The sequence below is a fragment of the Melospiza melodia genome, chromosome 8, assembly GCF_035770615.1.
Source record: "Melospiza melodia melodia isolate bMelMel2 chromosome 8, bMelMel2.pri, whole genome shotgun sequence".
Lineage (NCBI taxonomy): Eukaryota > Metazoa > Chordata > Aves > Passeriformes > Passerellidae > Melospiza > Melospiza melodia.
The window spans coordinates 10,250,282-10,276,067 of record NC_086201.1 but is presented as its reverse complement, the minus strand read 5'-3'; the positions used below and the strand labels follow the sequence as shown (position 1 = coordinate 10,276,067).

General features: G+C 38.6%; 1 protein-coding gene across 1 annotated transcript in view; it reads right to left on the bottom strand.

Annotated features, from left to right (window-relative positions):
* Positions 1–12,283, bottom strand: part of MYLK (myosin light chain kinase) — a 141,179-nt gene extending 128,896 nt beyond the window's left edge. The window contains exon 1 of the mRNA XM_063161757.1: positions 12,126–12,283. Coding sequence (XP_063017827.1) covers positions 12,126–12,275 — 150 coding nt within the window. The 5' untranslated portion in view covers positions 12,276–12,283. The remainder of the gene's footprint in view (positions 1–12,125) is intronic.
* Positions 12,284–25,786: the final 13,503 nt, after the last annotated feature.

The following is a 25,786-nucleotide window of genomic DNA, read 5'->3' as shown; positions in this document are numbered from 1 at the left end:
TAAGACTTCAAAAGTTTTACTTTCAGTTGTCAATCCTTCATTCATCCTTTATCCAGCAATAATTCAGAAAGGTGTACAATGATTCTTTAGACAAAGTAGAAGCAGGAGGAAGCTTCCTGAGCAAGTACAGGATGAAATGAATACCAACATTTTGCTCTGTCATTAGCAAAATGTGTGTGTGTGTCCCCACTTACAAGGAGAACTGTAAACATTTAGCTGTTTTATCTCACAGAACTGATCACAGAATCCAGATGCTTTAAGCCACAGCCTGACACTGGGATATCATCAGGTCATAAGACTGCTGATAACTCAGGAAAGCAGCACAATCAAACACCATCATTTATTTTCATAACAACAATCCCTTCATAACTGCAATACCTGGGGTTGGAACTGGCAGTCACTTTTTAAAGATGACAATTCACCTTGTTTCTTTTCTTTCACAAGAGAATGTTCATCATTTATTGTGATAAAACTTGCACTGGAAGACTGAAAGGTTGTTTTTGGGGTTTTTTTGTTTGTATTTTTACTTACTGATGTAAAGTTTCTGTCTTAACAGCGCAAGAATTTATCTCATATGTCACTGAATACTATGTAGGAGCTATGCCACTGATCAAACAAGCTTCATACTTTCCTAGTTTGGGGATGCTGCTCTCAGCATGCTATCAACAGATAAGGAATCTCTACAAATTTACATGAGTGCACACTGTATGCATGACCTATTATTGAGAAATACTGAAAATTATTGAGAAAAAATTGCTTTCTTTCTGTGCCCAAAACACATAGCCACAGGCAAATCTGTTTGGAGCTATGAAATTTGCAATTAAGGGCAGCAATGCACTTCTGAAGTGTAAGGTGGTAACAAATACTATGTGCTTAAAATGAACATGCCCGTACTTTATCAGTTTCCAAGCAGACAAGATTTTTATTTCCTGCAATTTAGGAGTCTGGCCATGGCCACAGAAAATGCTGAAACTGGATTTTGTTACTGGGTTCCTGCACAGTTAACGACTGTCTGCTGATAGTGACAAAGACTGCTGGAAAAGGCTGTGCTCTGGAGAAGCTATAAAAATTCTCCTCAGTTATGTGTTCTGCTTTGTTAGTGCTTCTTGGTAGGGCTGAGAAAGCAATGGGCATGAAGTGTCATTTGTAACAAACTTCACTATAAAGTGATGTGGTTAGGAAGAGATACAAAATGCAATGTTGGATCATGAAGATGTGAACACATCAGACAGCCTAAACAACTGGCATTTCCCATTGCACCATTTATTCCACCAAGTGCAACTTACTGTTATGCCATAAATAATTAGGACTTCAGTACAAAATCCTGTGGAAAAACATCAATTTCTCATTAGCAACTGTCAGTGATTCTTTTACCCTGTAATAATCTGTGAAATTGATAAGTTTTCCTCACTTCACACACCCTTTTAGTAACATCTTAGCAGAGGTAACTCAGATAGTACAATGCACAAATGGCTGTGTTTAGAATGAAAATAAAATCCAAGGGCTGAGCAACAACAGTTTAAAAGAAAAAAACCTCAAACTACTAACTGAAATACTAAGTAAAAATTGCTGTGACCATAAATTTCTAGTTCAACAATTCAAGATAAATATTTATAGACATGCTGAGTTTAAGAGAAAGTTTGTGGGCTCACCTCCCCTTTCTAATGCTTTCTCTCAAAACTAAAATTGCTGTGATTTTGGTAAGAGAAACACACATGCATTCAGAAGTAGCTGTTTAGGTTGTGGAAAAAGAGCTTACTCTGCATATGCTTTCAATAGAGCCCCACTTAACTGCAGTTGCTCCATTCCTACTGAGAGGTCTGAACAAATCCAACATCGTGTTTTCCATTAAACCTGTGGGCATGCAAGAGTCTCCCAAACAGACAAACCTGTCCATTTGCATGTCCCAACAAACTAGCTTTGAGTCAAGGCTCTGAAGACCCAGTTCTGGCACTGTGAACATGATGCTCTGCATCTAACAGGAGGCACTTAGGTATCTGTGATGTTTGCACCCATTGCACATCTTCATTTTCTCTTCCAAAATCAGAAGTTTTTTATCTCCCAAAGATCTAGGATAGTGGATGAGAACTGAACTCTGGAAGACAGACATTCTGCTCTGAATCCAGGTAGGTATCTGTGTGTTTCTGTGTCATCTTGCACAAGACAATAAATCTCACCATGCCTTGGTGCCCCACATAAATGTCAAGGGGGTAACTGATTATTTCCTCTGTTGTTTTGGCCAGAAAGACCATCAGAGAAGGACCCAACTCTACTCTGGCCTTTGTATGTGTTAAATACTACAGACAAACACTAGGATTCCAGTTGAATGAGGCTGTTTAAGTGGTACCATGGAATGAGCAGAAATCAATACCATTTGCAATAGTTCTTTAATCTGTACTTCCAAGATTCTATCATAATTTTTCTTCCAGTGCTTTGGCTTTTAGAATAACTTTGTTTTGAAATATTTATATTTGCCTCCCTGCAGAGACAAACTGCTGAGTTATTCTTTTATAAAGAACACCAGAATTTATCTAGACAAAAAAAAAATCAACCTTAAGTATATTGAACTCTTGTTCCAGAGAGTTCACAGAACAGAAAAAAAAAATCTTTATTCACTGTTTGCCAGTATGGGAGTGTGATATAAATGAGTTACATTTGAGACACAAGTTAGATTTCACACTGCCATGTGTGTGCAGGTGCTTTTGCAAATCTTTTACAAAACAGTGTGCATTGCATTAATATTCTAAGCTTTGCAAAAGCAATTTAAATAATACATGCACCATAAATAAAGGCTTGCTTGTGTATTATGGGACATACTGAAGGAATGGCAAACTCTCAAGCCACACAGTTATGATTTGACTCTACCATGCAGCTGGAGGAAAATTACCATTCTCATTCAATGTGAGTTGAGAGAGCACAGAGCTGGATGAAGTAAGTTCAATATGCCATTGCCAACAGGCAAATAACCATGAGCAGAATTATTTAATTTGTCAGTCTTTGCCTCTCCCTTTTTTCTGGGCTCCATGTGCAGCTTGTTGTCATCTTTAAATGAAAAGTTGCAGTTGGAATGCAGTAAGACTTTTAATTAGTGTTTTAGTAAGCTCAGCTGTTGCATTTATAATAAATAGTATATTCCACAGAGTAACATTTACCATAGTATTTTTTCAAGTATGCAGACAAGCAGGGAAAACTCAGAAAAATAGAAAATAACTTATTTTTCCATTTTGCCTCATTCTTCAAATGAATTACAAAGGTTTCCATCTAAGCAATAAAAAAAAATTGCAAAGCTGATTTTGAATTTGTACCAGTTTTGGTTACGGCATTTTCAGAAGACAAAGATTGCTTTGTTCTGTTTCACTACAGGTTTACAACAATGCACTTACTTACAGAGAATAAAACTATCTCCACCATCAAAAAAGCCTAGAATTTTAATTAAAAAAAAAAAAAATTCCAGGTTTTCACTCCGTCTATTCCTAAAACTCCTCTGAAAAAGAAAGGTGTAAGATCTCTAGAATCTCACTGCAACATATTCTTAATGTGGGATGGCCAGCCTAGAGACCAGGTTAATAACTTGTGACTCAAACATGATTTAGCTCCTAACCTACAGCCTGCCTGCTTAGTTCCCTGGAAGAATAAAGTCAACATATTTAGGCAGGTAATTCAAAGCCCTTATACTGGACTAGTCACCCCAGGGACAATCAGTCAGTGGAATGCCTTGATTTTCTGGCTCCAACCAGAGCAGAACTTTGACATGTAACCTCTGACCCCAAAAAGGAGCAGCAGTGGCTCCCTCAGCACTAGCCCAACACTTCAACAGCACTCCCATTTCAAAGCTTATTTCCCCAACATAAGAGAAGAACACAAGAGATGTGCATTCACATGGGATGCTGAATTATGAACTGGGAGGACTTTTGGCTTAAGAATCATGATCAAGGCAGGTTTGTCCCCAGACACTAAACAATGAACTCTGAAAGCTTAGCTAGAAAAATGGATGCTGTTTCAGTAACCTCTAGTGACAAGATAATATCTTACAGACTGAAGGTTAAAAACTGAACTGGAAACCTACAGAGGAACAATCTTGCCTTGCCTACTTTTGCTCCTGACTGTATCCTCCTTTGGGATTTGGACCCTGGTTCATAGTTTGCCATGTCTGGGCACATCAGAGCCCTGTTAGAGCACATGGCAGTGCCTGCTGGAGCAGAGCCTGAAGGACTGAGGCCAGTGCAGGGCTGTGGCAGTGCAGAGCTGTGGCCAGCTGGGGAGGGTGCAGGGCTGTGGCCAGCTGGGGATGGCACAGCCCATGCACGGCTCCCCTTGGCTCCAGGCTCACACTCCTCTGGGGAGCAGCCAGCCCTTGCTGCTCCCTGTCAGACAGACAGGTTTCTCCCCCTCATGAATGGGCTGAATTCACAGCAATGTAATTTTCTGTTCAGCATGCATTTAGATACTGGGGAGTCCAAATTTTACATGGAAAAATATTATTTTGTCTGGTTTTGCCCAGTAGGTTTCCAAACTTCATACTATATCCATGAGTGAACAGAGCCAAGTAACATGTCAAAAGCAGAAATTTTTAGCTTTGGAGTCGAGGTGCTAGAGTGAGCATGGACTGAGCAAAACCACAATGAGTAATGATGTGTTTTGATTATAAACCTTCTCCACATGTTGCCTTCTGCAGATTCTGAATCCATAATGCTTCCTGTCTATTAATGACTATTCTCCTTTCCCACAGGGGCAAAGCAGAGTTATATTAAAAAGTGGGACCTGGAGTCATTTGGTGCAAATTCTTAAGGACCCATTTACAGACAGCCAAAAGCACACTTTGCTATTTTATGTGGGGTTCTCATAGCTACATATGGCACTGAACCCTTCCCTGACCTTTCTGGTCTCATCAGCCAGATGCAGGCAAGGAGCTTGACGTTCAAACATAGTTTATCATGGCAGAAAGCAAATATATTACTAGTTAGCCAAATGCACATCTGATGATAAACACTCTGTCCTACCTTTAGGGTGAGCTAGAAAAATAAAATTAAAAGCTTTCCAGTTAGAGATGTATTTCTGGAAGAAAAAAAAATCAACCCAAATATTTCCCCCCCTTTCATACCTCTCACATCAATATAGGCTATTGCAGCACAAGCAAAAGTCAGCTACTCTCCGTTCTGTTACAGTTACTAGATCTTTTTTAACTTTCAAACTTAATATGAGTGTGATAAGAGTCAAAGGCACAATTCCCTAAAAAATCAAGTTTAAAACATCATAATGCTAAGCTGAAGTCATGTTTCATGCACTACCAAGAACGTTTATTTAAGTAAGAAAGCACAATGCTACATGATGAGTTTTATTGCCAGTGGAATCAACCACAACAAAGCCTTCTGCACTGACCCGGAGGAGCAAGGGAGACTAGTCTGGAAAAGATGATGATATTTTTCAAATTAAAAGCAGAACCGAAGAACTTAATGAGACATTGTTGAAATCTGAGAGATTCATGATTAACCATCATGGGACAGAAAACCCAAGAAGAATTATAATGACTGGTTCTACTGTGACCTACATGGATTCAGTCTCTGGGCATCTCTTTGCTCAGCTATTTAGGATGTGCTGATCAGCTGTTTTTCTCTTTGGAAATACACAGATTTGAGCTACTTATTTTTCAGATACATGTATATTATCAACCCTAAACAGTGGACTTTATGATTAGTCACGGCATTTAGTCCATCCTTATTTTTCTTAAAGACTGAACCTCTTTTACACCACCATATGAATATTTTATGTCGTCTTTTCCTCAGCAAATTTGGATGTATTCCTCAGCAATACATAATTTAGAATTTGGATTGGTTTTTGTTTTTTCTTTTTTTTTTTGCTATAGAAGAATAGCAAGTCCAGAAATCTCTGCTAATGAAGTAAATTTTCTCAAAATCAACCCTAGGGACATCCCTATGGATAAATTATATGGACACTCTTTTCCTCTTTAGCTGACACAAAGCCATGCTTTCAAACAACACACTACAGTAGTGGGTGGTCACAAAAAAAAACCCAAACAAAGATACTTAAAATAAACTTGTCAGAGTCAACCATCAAAGCAAACTGGGGGCAGGTAGATGCAATGAAATCACACAGCTTTGTCATGTGATTTTAATTGCTTCCACCTAAAAATACAAAATATTTAGAAACACATTAAAGAAAAAGTAAAGAAATAAAGAAAGTGGTGATCAAAAGCAGCACAAATATGTAGTCTGACTTCAGCTAAAACAACACTGGTTTGGGACACACTAAAGAAAATAATACAAGATTCTCTTTAATTCCATATGTACATTAGTTGTAGTGTTTTAAAAAACTTCAATTATTATTACCATCACACTTATTAATTTTTTTTAATATTCCTTGAATTACAGCAGTTCCTACCACAACAATCAAAAATAGGGAGCCAATCTTTCTGGCACTGCATGGAGCAGAACTCCTGCCACCAGCTGGTGGTAGATAAGCAATTAAAGTGGGAAAGGAGGCAGAAAGCAAATAGAAAAATAAATGTGATAGGATCAAACAGCACATTTCTTCCACAGTTGGGAGGTGGTGGGTTACTGAACACTCGCTCAATTATACAAAATAATAAAACCAACCCTGAGAAAAGACAACTCAGAACAGGGATATATGTGTATGTTCACTGTTCCCCAGCCATGGCCTCTTTCCTGTGGAGAAATTTTGTCTGGGTGGAATTTGGGGATATTTAGCATTGTCTAGGATTTCTGAACATCTGGCAGATTGAAAAAGAAAAAAACCTCTGCAAAAGGTCTGACCAAACTTTGCTGCCAAATATCCAGAAATATTGGCTGTGGCCTGAGCACATGCACACATCAACTGCAGGTGACAATGTTTTAAGTGCAGCACTAAAGAGCATCATCAGATGCTCTGCACACAGACTACACAAGAAATGCTTAAATACTTCCACCAGGGAAATCCTGAGTAGAGCTATGATGGCCACAGGTGACAGGGAGACAGATGTGGAGAGACAGAAGTGGAGCTCATGGGTCTCCACTCCTGACTAAAACCTAGAAATTTCTTGAGCACCAACTTGTACACTTACAATTTTTCTAAAGGATGCATCATTGGCAAGGCAAGGAAAATGGGCATCAACACATGGATGCTTGTGTCAGTTGATGAAAAGGAAGTGTGTTTAAATAATTATGCGTGTAGGTGACACTGTGTGGGGAACTCCTTTTGACTGAATCCCACCTTAACACTTCCCAGCAGAGCAGCCATTTTCACTTTGGTCTCATGTAAAGCTGACACTGTTTCCATATGCCAATATAGGGTTATAGAGTAAAATAAACCCAAATAAAACCATGCATGGATTACTCATGAGAACATGCATTTGGTGAGTGAATATGATGGAAGGTCGATTACACCAAGGAAGAATACACAGCAGTAGAAGATCCAAACAGAAACCAGCATGCCTTAAGCTGTTCACAGCCACCTTTTGTGTTTATTTTTATGTTTGTGGGGTTTTTTCCTTTTAGTTCAGCTGTCTATACCTCAATGTCTGCCTAACACAAAACGTCTAAGTAACTTCTCAATGCATCACCTTTTTCCCAAGAATGCTCCAGTGGTACGTGGAAAGGAAGACCAAATAAAATCCACAGTCAAGTGGAGAACTTTTTCAATTCCTTCCCTTTCAGAACATGCCTCAGTGTTTCATACCAGGTTTCTGGGAGTATCACACTATCACAGTATCAGCACAAGTCCTCTCACAGCACTCACTTCCATCAGACAACGGTCTCCCATGAAAACATGGGTCTTTCCTGAATTTCTTCCTTTATAAGGCTCAGAACAGGCATCCCTCCAGAAAGCACAGATCCAAAGCCACTGCAACTTCATGCATTGAGCTGCCCAGTACATTTTGTAACAGCAAACATCTCAAGCCAACAGCAAGGATGTGCCATGTCATCATCCTCTGTCATTACATGGGCTCCTCTCAGATCCTGCCATCTGAAATCCAGGCATGTGGTGTAATTAGGGCATTTTTCTGGAGAGCCTGCTGACTGAGGGTTGGAAATGGCACACACATTGCTGCCTTGAGACGAAATCTAAGGGAACATACAAAAGGTTTTGCCATGCATAGCTTGTGCTATGCATGTAAAACATGCCACAGTAAAAAAATAGGTTAAAATTAGTTTTAGTGTTAGTGGGTAGTTGAAAGAATTTATAAATGTTGTGGGAGTGTTTAACAGTCTTCATTCTAGTAGAGCTTCCCTACCCTTTTAACTCTTAACACATTGCAAGAATAGATGGCAGAATCACTGCTGATCTTCCCACTCCCTCATGTTTTTACTGCCTGATCCCAATTAATTTCTTCTGGTGTGTTTTTCTAAACAGTACCTGTGCAACAACCAGCAGCAAAAGCATCTGTAAGTTATTTGACTTAACTGATTCAAGCAGATGCAACATCTGGGTGGTAGAACAACAACCAGAAAGAACATTAAAAGGGTAGGATTTTACATTGACCTGGCTTGTCCTAAAATTTACCATCCAGCTCCCTTCCCTGGAGGGCGATGGAAAGGGAAGGGCAGAACAATAACTAATCAATGGGCAGCAAACTGAATTTAGTACCCCAACACCTACTCAAACCATGAGCTCCATGAAATCTAGCTCCCTGGGATTAGAATACTAGACAGATTTAGTAGTTTGATATCTTGGTTCTGGCAATGGACCATGTATGATGGCCCACATGAAGCAGAAAAACCACACATACTGCACTGTTGCCAACTGTACAATGCTTTGTCCAAGGAGCAAAGTTCTTTCCTGACCACTAGGCAATAGGTTTGTGGTCTGTAGAATATTTGGCTGTTCCTCTCAAGTAGAGCTATAGCACAAGTATTTTTTTAGGCTCATAAAATTAATGACCATCAATATTATACATGTGCAAATAAGGCAGTTTAAGTGCTTGCTGCAATCAAATGCACAAGTTAAGATCCAGTGTTCAATCCAACTGAGAAAGAAGTAGCTTAAAACAAAGCCTGGTAACATTTTGGTCTTCTTTTCCAGAAGTGTCTCAAAGGTTCTGACAATGAGCTAAAATGCCTTAACACAGGGCACGACATTACTGCCTTGAGCTGCCCACCTCACACATGGTGTGCCACTGAAGAACAGCTTATCAACCCAGTCCTAAAAAGTTGTGAACATACAACACAATTTCACAAATTTCTGGGGTGGTTTGCCTAAAAATCACCTCAGCAATTTATTGATGAACAACTGAGATGTCCATCCAGCAGATCTTTGGGGAGTATCTAGTGAAAGTAACCTTGGCTTTGCCTTACTGTTTCCACTCTGTACTCCAAGAAAAAGTCATGCTCATACTCTTGAAAATGATGATTTAAATTTCTATGCTGAGATGCAACTAGAAAACTGAGATCTGCAGTCAGATATAAATAAACTTCCTGAAATTTTAGTAAGAAAATCAGGGTGGTAGTTGAAGGAACAGGAAAGTAATAAAAATAAAATCCCGTTAAAGGAAGCCCCAGTTTCTTTCTACCTCGAATTTCCTACATTTATGGGCTATTTCTCCCTTTCTGCACTCTCTTTGATCTTGAATTGCCATTTCACACAACTTATCTAATAATGCTGCTGGAAAGAAAACCAAGAAATTTAATTCTGGGGCCCTCTCTTCCTTGTTCACTTAATGAGAATACAGGATCATCACAATATCAGATTTATATCCTGTCTTGGATTCTAAAAATATTTGTTCTTTCTGATAAGATCAATTCCACTGCAAAGAAACTCTTTGAAGAAAAGCTCCTGTCTAGCCATTTAAAAAACTTTTTATTTTTCTTCAGCCTGAGTCTGGTTTAATATTTATACTGCAACAACATATCATAACATCTGTAGCCTAGATAGGTTTTCCAGGATAGAAAAACCTAAGTACGTTGAGTGGCTTCTATTACTAAATCTTAATAAATTGTTTTTGTTAAGATTGTTCTTCTGAACCTGTTTTTCTGAACAGGTCAACTGTCCTTCTGAACCTCTGGAATATTAAATGGCAGAAGAAGCAACATTGTATTACCCAGCTGAAGATGGAGCCAGATGTTAACAGCTGTGCAGGCTCCTGCAGCTGTTCAGCCACAGCACCTTTCAAAAGGGGCTGCTGGTTCCCGCTCACTTTGCCCCTGTTACTACAGTAAAAGCACAAACAAAAGACTAATGCTGTCACCCCCACTTTAAGGATGGAAAATTAAAAGGTTTTGGCTATGCTCATATACTAAACTGCCAGAAGAGATATTTAGATTTTTCATCAAGTAAGTCCAAGCCAGGACTTCAATCAAAGTTTTGTTCCTTCAAGGAAATTAAACTTGACAGTTTAATTAGTATTGAATTTGTGTATTTTTTTCCAAGCTACTTAAAAAAACCCCTCAGACTTCACCCTTCCAGTCTTCAAAGTGGCTTTAAAAATGGGATATGCATCCCTGGAAAATTAACACTTTAAAACCAGATATAAAATAAATGCAAAGCAGTGATGGCACTCTAGCTTGTAGGTCATTATATTTTACAAATGTTTCCATTTGACTTAAATAATAAAAATTCTGCAGAGTGCAATAAAAACTGGAAATATCCCACTTGAGCTTTTAATTAGGAAACATGAGAACTATAAAACCAAATCTTAGCACATGCTTCAACTTTGATTTCACTGAATTATTATTGCAGCGTAGCCTGGAAGAACCAGTCGGAGTTAGAACAGCCTTGTACACAGGTGTCACATGGAGAAAGTAGGAACACACTGCCATTTTCCTACTGCAATCTGCAACAAGATGAAACAATGAGGGGAATAAAAAACAAGACATAAAGAGTAACAACAGAAGTGCTCATGGGGACTGGCCAACGTCATACACAAAAAGCGTTTCTGACTGGTGCCTTAAAATCATCTATTTAAAAAAAAAATCTAAAAAATCTTGAAGGTTTGGTAAAACCTGTTCTTTGTTTTAAGCACTTTATTGAAATTTGCTTTGTATTAAAAATGCCAATTTTTCTTCAAAAATCAAATCTAACAATGTGTTCTGAGTTTTGCTTCAGCACTTCAAAATGAATATACTCCAAAACCTGTTTTCCTACACAGTTCCTGTTGAAAAATCCCAGTTCCTGGCCTGGTCTTACATAAACAAATCAGATAAATATCAGATGCCCTCTACCGGCCCTGTGTTTAAGTTAGAGTTTCAGAAGCTAAAAATTTCCCAAATTCCTTCTAGCCCTTGCTTTTGTTACAGTAGGGTTGCAGTTTCCTGCCTGTGTCAGACGAGTCCCACCATTTCAAAGGCAGACAGTGCGGTCAGTTTGATGGTGCAGCTGTCAGCGTGCAATCAGAGCGTGACACCAACCAAAGGAAGCTGAAAGGACGGGGAGGGAAAGCTCACAGCTCCAGGAAAAAGAACTGGGTTAAGGGAGGAGAAAGGAAGATAGCTAGAACAAGGATGAGTATGTACCAGGATTGACACATGAAAGAAATATGGAATTGTGCCAGGATGCACAATTCAATATCCCAAATCTGAGGGAAATGGGGGATACACACCCCACTACACAGACTTTTAAAACCCTTTGATTTAACAAGTTTTCCTGAACAAATCAATCTTTCCTCTAAAAATGCTCTTTTCTTCTTTCCAGTTAGGAACACGTATAGCAGGCAGTGCAGACACAGAACTACCACTACACTCATGGCAGATTTCTCCCTTGACTGCTGGGAAAGACACGCTGCAGCAGGGTTAGATTTGTGTCACACATGAAGCTTCATGAATGGGCAGATATTTGGGATGCAGGGATATGCATGTGCAGTAGGAGAATATGTAGAATTGCAGTAGGGGACAGGCTGACTAGAGACAGTCCTTGAAGTGGTTTCTCACCGATAATAACCTCAGTTCTCTGCATGCTCAACAAGGTTACACTTGGCACTGCTCAGGCTCTGCAACACTCTCCTCTACACAGAAACAGACCTGTAATGCTCCTCCCTCCTCAGGAGGGTAAACACTGATGTATTCTTCTTGAGTAAAGGTCCCATACTGCAGAGGCAACTTCACTACCTTTGCAGCCCCCTGGTCAGCTTCAGGAAAGGGCAAAACCCAATGGAGAAGCTGTCCCTTGTCTGTTCTTACCTTTCCCTCAAACCTGGCGGTGGCTCCCAGCTGCACGCGGATATTGCGAGGAGGAAGAGTAAACGCTGGTGCTTCAGCAGGGACAGGGGGGCTGAGTGTCAGGGAGGTTTTGGAGACTCGAGTAGATGTCACCAGTTTCACATCCCCCATGATGTGGACTGCAAAAGAGAAACAAGTGGTAATATGGAAATTATGATGTTTAATTATCTTTATGACGGAACCAACTAGGAATCAGACCAGGGACAGGGGTTCTATGTGTGTGCTGTACTTGTGTACACGGCAGGATCTTCAGCCTAAGGTGGCAGGTGATATTTTCTGGGAGGGGAACTGAGACCCAGGAATGGTGCCTGTGCCCACAGTTGGGGTCAGGGCCACAGTCTTGAGGTGAACTCAGCTTGAACTTTCAAGTCCCAGGCCAGAGCCTTAACCAAAAAGTCATCCTTTGCAACTGCACTAAAAGGTAATAACTTATTTCAGGAGGATATTTTCATACCATGACTTTGATTTTCCTGGCCTGGAATACAACAAAATCAGTAAGTCTCAAAAGTGAGCCAGTGTTAAACAAGTACTTATGAAATAAAGAGACCTCTGTTTGCACTGGATTTAAGTTGCAAGCGGGAATGTGGAAAATCTGATTTTTCATACCAAGCTTTCAAGATCTTAAGAAATATCTGGATATCTCCCTGCAAAGTAGTGCTAGTACAGAACAAATGCTTTTGCAGAAATTCAAAGTCTTTACTGCAAATCCTTCTTACAGCACATAAACTAGTAAAATAGCATGGAAACCAAATTTTGTAATGCTACAAGAATGGCATTTTAGAGAACTATTTACAGTTATCTGCTTCAGAAGAAATTCTTCTGCTGAACAGTTCATATTTCCCAAGAAAAAGCAAAAATTATTGTATTTTTCAGAAGTAAAATTTCATGGTTTTCAAGAAAAAAAGTAGTGGCTGACCCCAGTACTAATTCCTTGAATTTTCTATGTAAATTAGAAGACCTACTGTAAAATGCCTATTTAATAGACAAGTTTAACAAAGAAAAACCTGAGAAATTACTCAACCCACTAATAAGTTATGTTAAAACAATGAAAATACTGGACTTCTGATCTTAATCCTCTGTCATACACACCAATCTGTGATGGACTATGTATCTATTCATCTGATTCAGACAAAAGTTGCAATTAACAAGACTTGACTAAATAGTGAAACTTCAATTTGAACAAGAGAAAAATCAATTAAACTAAAGCCACATTATTCTTGACTGTATGAAGCATACTTTTTCTAGAACAGGCTGCAGTTATCTAGGGAGCAGGGGAACAGAAAACCCATTCATTTCCAAACAGGACTTACACTCCAATGCCACATGTATGCACCTGGAAACCCAGCCTGAGAATTTAGTTTTGCATAGAACATACCTGACACATTTCATCAACAAATAGAAACACCTTCTCTACGTTTATACAAAACAGTTCAAGAGGGCAGCTCTTCTCACAGAAGATATTAGTCTAAAAGTCACATATTTCATCTGAGTTTTTTCTCTCTCATAGCCAACTGAGAGAAAGAGGCACCTCCAGAAGGTGTTTTGGTCTAAGGTGTGGAGCCACAGAGCTTTGTGCTTCACTGCATGCACCTGTCAGGAACTACAGTTTAGAAAGCAAATCCTTTGAGATATTGGATAAATTGTGCACACAGGTTTTCAAATAATGCTTGGAATCTCCCTCCTCATTCATAAGAACACAGATGCTGTGGAATTCAAATTTCTTCCGGCATAGCGCTCTATAAGCATTTCTGTATGTTGACATCAAAACCCCCAGAAAACCCTCTAGTGTTTCCAGCATTTGAATTGCTGAGGTCAACACAGAAATGGGATAAAGATGATTTCCTACCCATGACGTACAGTTTCAAAGTGAGAAATTCTGCCTTCATTTCCACAAGTTAAACTTGCAGTGAATGTCTGTATTGACAGTCACTTGAGAGCCCAGCATAAGTCTCCCTTCCCGGTATAAGCATCTCTTTAAAACACACACAGGAAAAAAAAATCTCTTTGCTTTAAAGAATTATGTGAAATCACAATATCATCTAAATAAGAAAGAAACTGATTGCATTTCCAAAGACACAAGATGAAATCAAAGCCTTGCTTCTCTTCTAACAAATGTACTTAGTACCTGAATGGACTAACAATGAAAGTCTCTCACAGCTATACACTGCAATAAACAACAATTTCCTTGAAAAAGAGAAGAATGATTTGTTCACCTAATTGTTCTTTCATTAATGACAAGGCTCCAAATTCAGTTCTCCACTCAGCTAAAACCACAATTTACCCCAGTGGACTTTCAATCAACTACACAGCTGTAAACTGCTGCATACTGAGTCCATATCTGCCAGCACATTTCTAAAATTTATTTTTCCTTTCAGATGAAGACCAAACTTTGTAAGTAATAAATCTTCACACATGTCCTTCTCCCCTCCTAATATGCACCATTCCACAGCATACTAATGCCAGTATTTGCAATGTCTCCACTACTAAAAACCTGCAATAAAATTTTCAGATCACTATTAGTGACAATAATGTGCTAGGTATAATGTAGATGGTATGGAAATATTTTATTGTCAGGGGGCATTATAATGCAACACAGTCTAAGCTGCAGTTAAGCTGCAATACAAACCATAAGAGGCCAGTAACAAAACATCTCCTGCCCCACACATCTGCACTGACTTTGCAGTGTGTTTACATGACAAAACAACATCAGAGAAAGTATATGTCACCTGAATGTTGTTTCAAAAATAATGCTGTAAGGGAAGTAAAACTGAAAACAAAGCTAAACCCAACAACCAACACCCAGAATCCAATCCAAAGGATGTTCACCCAGGCAAAGAGCACTCCACTTTGGTCAGTGCCATTGTGACAGCTGAAAAGAGCAAGAGGGGAAATTACAGGTACTACAGCTCACAGGACCCCTGCAGGGACAAAATGCTCACGTGTCTGTACTTAGGTACAATGCACTGCTGTCACTGTCACAGGGTAATTGTGACATGGAAATGCACAGAAGCCTGGGTATGGCACCAAGTACCTGAAACAGCCACTGGCACCTGGCTGGAAAATACACAACACTCAACATCCACTCATCCTCCAAGCATCACTGGGCTCAGGTATGCACTGCCCAAATAATACCGTGGAAAAAGTCCAACTCCAACCTGTACACAAAATGAAATGAAAGAAAAAAGAAAGAAGAAAGAAAGGAACAGTGTAGAAGGAAGGAAAAAGAAAGAAAAAAAAGAAACCCTGAACAATTAAGTCACTGTTGCTGGTCAAGTTACACTTGTATTGCCTGCAGGTAAGGACAAAAACTATGGACAAATTGTTGTAGTATAGTGAGACTGTAAAGAATAAAGACATAGCTAGTCTTTTTCATAAGAACATCTTGCAAAGATTTAAGCTTTTTCTAAATAAAGTGTCTAAAAAGGATTGAATTTACAAATTAAATACTAGCTCAAATCAGCACAAGCAGTTTTCTAGCAACATAAGCCTCTAATTATCCACATTTAGCAGTCTGACTTTAATTAACTATGGATGCTTCTAGTAAATAATTAGGAAGTATCCTTTTACAGCTTAGAGGATGTTTAAGAATTCTGTTCCTAAACAAATAACTAATTCCATGTTGTGCAGTCTGGTGTTACTAGGGAACTACCATGTCCAAATATTTTAAAGAAATAATGTTCCAGGGAACAAATCTTGTTCAAGCTCACAATTTGACAGACAGGAAGAAAGCACACACTTAAAAGCTATGAAATGTGCCTGATTTTTTTTTTCTTTTATTTAAGCAACTCTACAGAATAAGAATATACCTAAACTATTTTTCTTAGGTATTTCTTGCTTGCTCAAGCTTACTCCTGAATAAGACTTCAAGGATGCTACATCAACTCCTAACATTACATCTCACATGCTGTGCACACCTAGACTCTAGTCTTTAAACAAAACCAACTGTAACTGAAGTTGCAATGCAAACATTGTGGTATTAAAACATAGAAGAAAACCACCATGCAAATGTTGGTCTGTAGTGCAGTGATGTGGTTAAACAGCATTTCTAATCTGGATTTTTTTTTTTTTTTAATTCTTAATCCTCTCTAAAAAGCACATAAATCCTTACAAATTCTCACAGTGTGCCCTCTAATCTTTCTAATACCAAAGCAGACTAATGTATTTCAAGCATTTTCTGCTGGGAACAAATCTCTGTCACTCAATACTCTGCTCCCAAAAATAAACCCAAAAAAGCAAACACTAAGAAATCCATCTCATAGGTTTTTTCATCCTCCACTTATTTTATAAAAGTAAATACTTACCATCAGCTTCCTACATAACCATTTAATTATACCAATTTCCTTTCACCAAGTCCTTTTTCCGAGGCAGGAGAAAAATGAGTTGCAGAGAGTGCCTGTGTGTGTGTGTGTGTGTATGAGAGAGCAAGCTCAGGCAAGTGAGAGGAAACCAGAGCTGCCAGCGGAAAAACCTTTATTTGACTTACTGATATTGCAACTCTACACTGAGCAGCACATTTTCACTTGGTCCAGCTATTCTGCTCTTTTAGTCAGACTGGATTCAATAACCCCTGAACCATCTCTGAAATCTGGATACAACCTTTTGAGTGCTTTAAAAATATGAGCTAAAGGACAGACAGCCTGGGGTTGGAGCATTTGTCTGCTGTTTGGGAGCCCTGGCTGAATCCCCTGCTCCATAATGGGCTGCCTGCATGACCTCAGGCGAGTCACTAAGCCTCTCTTTTGCCATGGCTCCCCATTTGTAAAGTGGGGATTATTGTACTTCCTTACCACAAAGAAGTGCTGTGAGGATAACTATATTAGAGGGTGGGAGCCAGGCTACAGTAAAGGACCACATAAATAGAACAACTAGCAAAAAGCACAAAATTACCATAAACTTACAGGAAGCTGGATCTCATTATACCTTTGTTTTTTTAAAAATCAGTTGGGGGTGGGTTTTTTTAAAGCACATATTTTAAAACACTGGCTACAGTTTATTTCCTTACACAGATCACTGAACTCAGACTTTTGCCAGGGACTTAATGCTATCTATTATGCTTCAAAATCTTCAGTATTTAAATTAAGTTTTGTTTCTATTCTAAACCTGCTTGCTTTTCCCCTTCTCACACAGTTTATCTCCTATCTGACAGCTTCTTTTTTACCAAAGGACTAACATGCACAAGGACTGACATGTGGTTGCCATATTTCTGCACAAATCTATAACTTAACACATTCTCCCCTGAACTGCAGACATGAATTTTTTCATCCATATGACTTGTGCCTATCTTTTCAATCTTGCCCTATAAGACCACACAAGGAAGTATCCTGCCTTCTGTCAGCTACTGATACTCAAGAACCAGCATGTAGGAACAATAAACCATAAAGGATCAGCAAAGGTGATAAATTTGTGTGTCATTTTAGCAGAGAGGAAGAGGCTGGAAGCTGGAATAAGAAGGAGGGGACTTGGAATGCCACCAATCATGGCCATGCTGTTCTGGGCAGCTTCTCCTTCAGACACAGGAACTGTAACAGGAATTGGGCTCTATAGGAACAGGATTATGATGCTACAAGTAGGACTAATTTGAACTGGAAACAATATTAATACAAGTGAAATAAGTATTTTTCTTTCTTGAGGAGATAATAGGATACTGCCCACAAATCATTCTTTTTGTGATGTTCAGATCTTGTGCCTGTGCTCTGCTATTTGTCTTTCTAAGTGCTGTGGTCAAGCAGAACCTGAATGTGTCCTCACACTACAGGAGTAAGAGAGATTTCCCATCAGTACTGACAAGACTAAGGTTTCTTCCTCTGTTGCCACATCAATATGTTTCTTGTTCTCTACAAACCTCGTTTATAGAAAAGTCAGTTTGTCAAAAAAAAAAAAAAATTTAGGAATTTTGAACCCAGACTCCTAAATGTCTTATCTTTTCCCAGTAAAATTTGATACTACTATTAGACATCACAGTAGGAACAGGATGAAATGCCAAATCTTCATGCACAACTCCATGATCCAAAAGTTTTGCAAACTGAAGTTTTGGCAAATATGTGTAAAATCCTTGAGTATGTTCCCACAATATGCTTTTACATAAATGACCCACATGAAATGGGAATTACAGATCAAGTGCCAATTTGTGCTAAAGCTTAAACTCAGTAAAGTGACGGCAAAAATATTCCAAACTAAGTCACAATTTGATTTGTGATGATCACTTCACAGATTTTCTCAGAAGCAAGTTCTTCAAATCCCATCGTTTCAGTGCCTTGAATTTCACATCCAGCACATCAGCCATGAGGCTTTGCATCAGCATAAATCTTGTCCATACACAGAAAAAGGAAAGAACAGGTTCAAACAGTTCCAGGTCTCATTTTAACAAAATACTATTGCACCCTCTATGTTCCATCCTGAAACAATAAAGTTTTCCAGGATGTTTCAAATACTGAAATACTCTTAAGCTCTCCTGTAGCTGCATGTGAGATTCTGACAGGGTTTGAGGTACGAAACACAGAAGGAGCTTTCTGAAATGAAGTGAGGCCATTTTTTTTTAATGTAGCAATGTATGATATCTTCTAGGAGTTTGGCCTACAGTGTTAGAGATGAGAGGTGTTCTGTGGCAGATTTCCTTTATTCTATGTCTTGTGTATCCTTCCAAGAAGTACAACTATTCCTATATACTTCTCCAAGTGATGTTCAATTGATTAGTTTTTGTTGAATTTGCAAATCACAAATCTACCTAATCAATAAACTTTTTGCTTTTATTATATTTGCATAACTAATGCAGCATGGACTTCAAACTGAAATGGTTTCCATGGTACAATGGCATAGAAGGGTGAAGAATTTCATCCTGATCTAATGTAAAGGAATATCTCAAGATGATGCCAAGTGACATACAATTATTTAAAGCCAGGTTTATTAGAGGACAAGGATGGGAGTAAAAATCTTTGTTTATAAAACCCTATAAGAAAACAAACAAATGAAAAATCACCCATATTTTTTTAAAGGAAAATCATGCCCTCCATACAAGTCTGTGCTGCCTAGAAAATATTCACTAGCAATGATGACTTTCTTCTAATTACAAAGAGTTGCAAATTTTCCTCAATTTTCTCTAATTTTCCTCAATTTATTAGTGCTATTTAGGGTACCAAATAAAGATAGCAGGCCCACTGGATCTGTACAAATATCTAACTTCACTTACTCTCAGTAGTTCATGTGGCTGCAATGGAATGTATAACAAGCCCTGATGTTTGCCCTAGAACAATTACACCTTAAAGATTTCTTGATAAATTAAAGCAGCTGCAAAGGGTATTTCAGGTACAAGAAAGGGTGCAGAAATACAAAGAAAAGCGAGAAATAAATTTGTGCCTTTAATAGCATAGAATCATCCTGATTAAAAACAGATATGCTACATTATTCAATTATTCCATAACCACTGAGCATTAATCTGTAGGAAAGAGCACACCCATTACAAAGCAGCTGAACATGTCTTAAAAGAATGCAATGACATTTGAAGACTCAGGTTTAATTTGAAACATCAGATTAAGAAGCAGTAAATCAAGGGAGACCACAAGAAACAGCTTCTTTGCAGTCATTATCTTGGAAGAAATATGAGTAGCTAAATGTGACATGCACTGGGCAGGTTCAGTACAGCATCCATACCTAAGAACTGTTTTATAGCAGCAAATTGAAGCCAGAGGGAAACCCAGATGGCAAACGGGATGCAAGTTGGGCTTGTTCTTGCTGATTCCAAAGGGGCTTCCTAAAGAAGCACACTGGGAAGAGTAATTCAATCTCACTTCAAAACCTCCTACAATTCTAGTTTATAAGCAATATTTAAAAGGGGGAAGAAAAAGACAAGATCTCCAGAAATTTTTTCAGTGTACTGAGCAGCAGGTCACTGCCACTAAAACTCTACTGGTTTTCCTTTAAAGGATCACTTCTAGTACTCAATATATACCAAAACCCAAATACTTTGTCAAGAGAAGTTTAGGACTAAAAATCTCAATCTGAATTTCATCATTGACAGCTGGTCTCAAAAAGGATCAAACTTCTAGTAACACCATTCATAGTCCTTAAAGAAGGATTTTCAGGATATGCAGAGCATGCACTTAGAGTATCTGAAGGGAGATTGCACCAGGCCTCATCTAACCAAAAAACCTTTGTGTTTAATTTGTGTCATGTGTCTTGTGTTTGACAAGTACAGAATAACTGGTACAAGCTTGTGTTTATGATAGACACACACATGTGACAAAGACCATCCAAAATTCAGGGACACTTCAGGGTGGGGGTATGACCTTGATCATCGAACAGCAGGATGTAGACTAGTAACTGGTTTTTTGTAGGAAGGAAAACAATTTTCCCAGTACTGTGCTGCCTTTCAGGACATACAGTGATGCAAGCAGCAGGGAAACCTCTAGGAAGATATTTGTTTCAGGTCATCCTCTCACAGCAGGTGGAATTTGCACTGTTTCTCCACAACCTCTATGTGTCACCAGTGACTGAGTACCACAGAACACCTGAGCTTCATCTGGGAAACCCAGATGAGAAGGTATTTAAGAGAACTTGCACAATACATTTGGAAAAGGGGCTCTTTAAATCATCTTGAATTTCAACTTGCAATTATAGAATAATTTTCAGTGCCAGTGGATGTGAAGCTTGTTAATTTAAGCTGACAGTAGCATGAAGTTTCAAGTACACAAGATAAATTTGAACTATAGGTCTGGCTTCAGACTTTAATACTCAATATACACAAGTCCAACAATATTGCTTTGCTAGCATTTAAAAAACACCTTCCATTCAAACCCCTTAGATGCAATTTTTTATATATTGACTCTCTGAGTACTCAGGAAGAATGATTCAGTGCTTCAATAATTTAGTCTAGGATTATAGAGATGGGAGACTTTAAAAGAAAATGTAAAAACAAGATCTCAAAGAACCAAGGAAGGATAAAAAGAATTTGACTTCTAAAATAAAAGTTTTATTTCTTTTTTATCTGGTATGGTACTTTCTTCTAGCTGAGTGCAGGTTTCAGCAAGACTTCTAGCAGAACTGACAAGTTTTATTCTGGTGCACATTAGCATGGGACAAGTTCTGAGAGGTCTGCCTACCCTTTCATTTAAATAAAAAGTTTTTCTGTAAAAGTCCTATTGTTGCGATGTCTTAGAGGTGGTGGAAAGTTAGACTAAATCAGCATATTACAGTGAAATTTCTGTTGGTTTGGGTTTTTTCAGGTTCCAGATTTCAAAGAGTTACCACATTAACTTTCCTTGATGCTGATGCTGCAGGTGGTCAACTGCTGTTGCCTGTTTCCAAGCCAGTAGGGCCATAAAACTGCATGAAAGGTGAGTCATGGAAGATTAGTGCTTCATAAACCACAGAATATTTAGCCTCTAAATTTTGCTTTATCCTTTAGTTTCAAATATGTCCAGAACTCAAAAAAACAAGGACAGACCCAAGTCTGCCAAGTTCTAAACCATGTGGGAAAAAGAACACATGTTCCTTAATGGCTGAGGTGTGTGAACCCTGGGGAAACATTGGAAAGAAACCTGTTGACTTCAGCCAGACATAGACAGGGCCATGGATAAACACCACTAAGTTTCAAATTATATTGCAAATACTTAATACTAAAGGAATTAGTTCTTCATTTGAAAGAGCCACTGGTCCTCCACGCTGAGATAACTCTGCACAAGGCCAAATTCTGAGCTGCCTTCTACTCTATGACGACCCATTAACTGTCAGCAGAAAACCCAGAGCCTAAGCTCTCCTGCAGGTTTATTTTTTCTGGAAAGAGAAGCTTTTTTCATGCATGCAAACCAGCATACTCCAATAATCACTGGGTATACATCAATGCTTAACAATTTATTTGGCACTGTAAAGTAAAGAGAAACCACTCTACACAAAAAGTGCACCTTGGTGTGAGATGGGGCTATACAATGATAGTTCATAAACTTTTGTACAGGGAAAACTTCAGGATAATACAATGTCTATCAGAGAGAACAGTTGGTCCACAACACCCACATTTCTCATCTGACACAGGACATCTTCCTGTGATCTTCTTCCCATTTGTATTCATAGGCAGATGGAAGTGAAGCCTTTAAGAGTGTCATTCCAAGAGAAATATAACAGAGATAAGAAGATTAAGCACTCTTCTGAAGATGAAATGTGAACCCTTATATGCATCCTTCAAGCTGGGGATTTCTTTCCCCTTTACCTCTACTGGCCAGATTTTAGCAATGATGTAACCAAGCAAGAGGAACTCCTAACACTGAAACCATCTTTCTCTCTTCTCACAGCTAGTAAGGTTTCACATCCAGGGCTACCTGCTGCATTTCAAGTCTAAACCACCTCAGACTTCAGAAAAAAACTGAACAAAAACGGCAGCATTTTTACAAGTTCTTAAACAGAATAATTCCCCATAAGGGCTCCACTAGGTGAAGTCTAGGTGGTAACTATTTTAAAAACAATTAAAAGCTTGCTACAAAGAAAATGAATACAAATTTAATCTCAATGTACATAGGAAATACGTGTGAAGTCATAAGCATTTAATTGTACCATGGACAATTGAGACATGGGAAAAAGTTTAATAATTAAGAATTTAAGAACTCCTGGAAGAGATTGCTCCAGGAGTCTGTGGAGTCTTCAGTGCTGGCAGTCATACAAATGTCTGTCAGACTAACACATATAGTTGATTAAGCCTTGGATATGGGAGAAGCTGGATGGCCTTCTCAAGTCCCTTCCAAGCCCATGACTCTGTGATTCATCTAACAGTTGATGTTAAATTTGAACTACAATATAGAACTTTCACATGCTGGATATGGGCCAGTAAGACAATTCTTACTCTGTAGAGGACACTATAAATCTAAAAAGAAACAGTTGCTATAAGGTGAAAAAAATCAGCCCATGAAAATGTCAACAATATCAATATATAAATCATTAACATTGCAGAGCTTAGTGAGAAGCAGTGAGACAGAAGGAATCTGGTTTAATCTTACTTAAGCATCAGTTTTCAAATCTCAACCAAATGTCCATTTCTCATAACAAGTGGAAACAGCTTTCATTTGAGACTGCAGAGAGTGGGACACGCAGGCAGAGATATTAATGCCTTTAATGACATTTCCACTTTCAAACATAAACTGCCCTGTTACATTCAAACACCACACTGCATATAAAAGCCCTTTTACATACTTTTTACTGGATTTGTAAAGTGGAGAATTAAAGTAAGTTACTTAGATCACAACACATTTCCTCAGCTACGTTCTAGAAAAGCACACAATGGGTGTTCTTGAAGGTAACACTTTAAAAGTTCATAATAAAAGAAGATTAAAATGTGAATGAGTAGTTTCATGTTTCCATGGGGCTTGTGTGGACGGAAGAATGGTTGGACTGTCTGAAACCCAGGTCTGCCCTGACTGCCCTGCTTCCAGCTGGGAGACAAGGGCCTGTTTTCCTTCTGCTTGGAGATTCATTAGGATGGCTCTTCTCATGAAATGTAGACCCCATCCAGTCCTTAGCCCCTCTTTACACACTGTATCTATTCAATGAGCATATCAACATTTAATCCATCAGCAGGGAAAACCTGGTAGGAATAATAAAATCTTTCCATCAAGTCTTCCATGTTTTCCTAACCCTTTCTGAAAGGCCCCAATTCACCCTGACATGGCACTGTGATGCTTTTGTGAAGATATACAGAGACTTGATCTCCTAAGTCACATCAACTTGTCTAACAAGTAACTGGCTCAGCCCCCCTCAAAGGTAGGAGGTGATTACACTGCCAGGCAGAGATGATCCCTAGCAATGATGGGACAGAGAAGAAAAGGGATAATTGAGATTAAAAACAAAGAAAAGAAGAGAATAAGAAGTAAAAAGAAATCAACAGGAGATGAAAGAGAACTCGGAGGACACAAAAAGTTTCTAGGGAAGGAGAGGATTATGGTCACACAGGCAGAGAGAAAATAAGAAAAAATTATGACAGAGGCTGCCACAGACCAACCAATATTCAGATACACTGGCAGTCTGGCTCAGGGTCATGATGGCTCAGGTTTTTTTAATACCACAGTTTTAACTAAAGAAACTTCAGGACATTTTTTTCTCCTTCTCTTCCCCACATAAGAACAAACAGATGATCCAAGAATGAGTGAGGTTCATACAAACCCCTTTAGACAGAATTTCATCCACAAAGTTGGTTGTTGAGGAGTCATTCTCCACAACTCCCTCCTCCCCATTTCTCAGGCTTGTTGTTTGCGAAGTGTTTTATATTTCTCCCTACCCAAGTGCCTTACTAATCTGTCTACTTGCCAGTTTAGGGCAATTCTCCTTTATATGAGATCCCAAAAACTGCTCTGCATGCCAATACTGAAAGTGAGCAGGTCAGAAAGACACCAATTATCCAAGTGTTTACACAGATGTGAATAAAAATGTGCAACGTTGATATTAGAAACAGAAAAATGCATTCTTCTTTTTTATTTTTTTCTTTTTAAGATACAACATTAAAGAAGATTCAAAAAAAGAACATATGGAAAAAGCTAGTTTTTCAAATGATTCTGACTCTTCACATCCCATTACCTCTGTTGTATACTTCTTGCTTATACAAAAATTGATTGTGTTCTCTCCATCTTTTTTTCCAGTTCATTTTGCATATAGTTCCCTTCAGAGACTTTTTTCTTTAATGATAAATTAAGAAAATCATCCTTTTACTCCCCTTAAAGTATGTCCCACTTCAATAGTGAGATATTTATACTTAGCAGATGAGCATATTAAAGCCTTGAGATTTAAATTTGTTTAATTTTAACAGAGACAAAAAAAATTTTGTCTCTGTTAAAGTTATTCTGGCAGCCAATTTCAGCCATGAGGACAAAGGGCAGAACCTGGCTGGATTCTATGTTTTGTCCTTGGCCATACATTTTATTTCACAAGCAGTACAGCAGAGGTGAGCACCAGGCAGAGTAATGTTGTCTCACTTCAGTTTTGCTGAAATCAGTAGAAAGACAGCCAATGCCTCCAGTGAGACCTGAAAAGGGAACCAGGTCCAAGGCAAGCTCTTCATTTACAAGCACTTGCCAGGAGAATTCTGTGAGCTCTGTACAGAGCTCCACAGGCTCTGAAAACCAGTTTAGGACTGGGTACACTTTTAAACTCCACAAAAAGCTCCAAACCAGATGTGCCTGAGGGATTCATTCATCACTTTAAAATGTAGAAGGCCTCAGTTCCAGGTGTCCATGAACAAGAGGTCCTTAATTAATTTGGAAAGAAAGGAAACAGGGAAAATTATCCTTGATTAGTATTGATGAGATCAAAAATATCAAAGAATTTTATAAATATTGGAGAGGAGGATTGAGAAAATAAAACCCGTATCGTTTTATACCAGGAACAACCAGAAGGTTGCCCTATGAAATTGTCACAGAAATTGTCAAAATAAAATGAAAGCTCTGAACCCACACAAGATCCTCCTTTACACAAAAAATATCTCAATGTACTAAGAAGGTAAGAGAGAGAGATAGAAAATTGCTTTTCCCAGTGTTCCCTAAGATACAGCATGGTCACAGTTCTAGCAAAAGGTGGTTTGGCCTGTTACAGAAGGAAATTTTGGTGTCTCATGGAGATAATGAAAACAGTGTTCTTCCAAAAAAAGACAATTA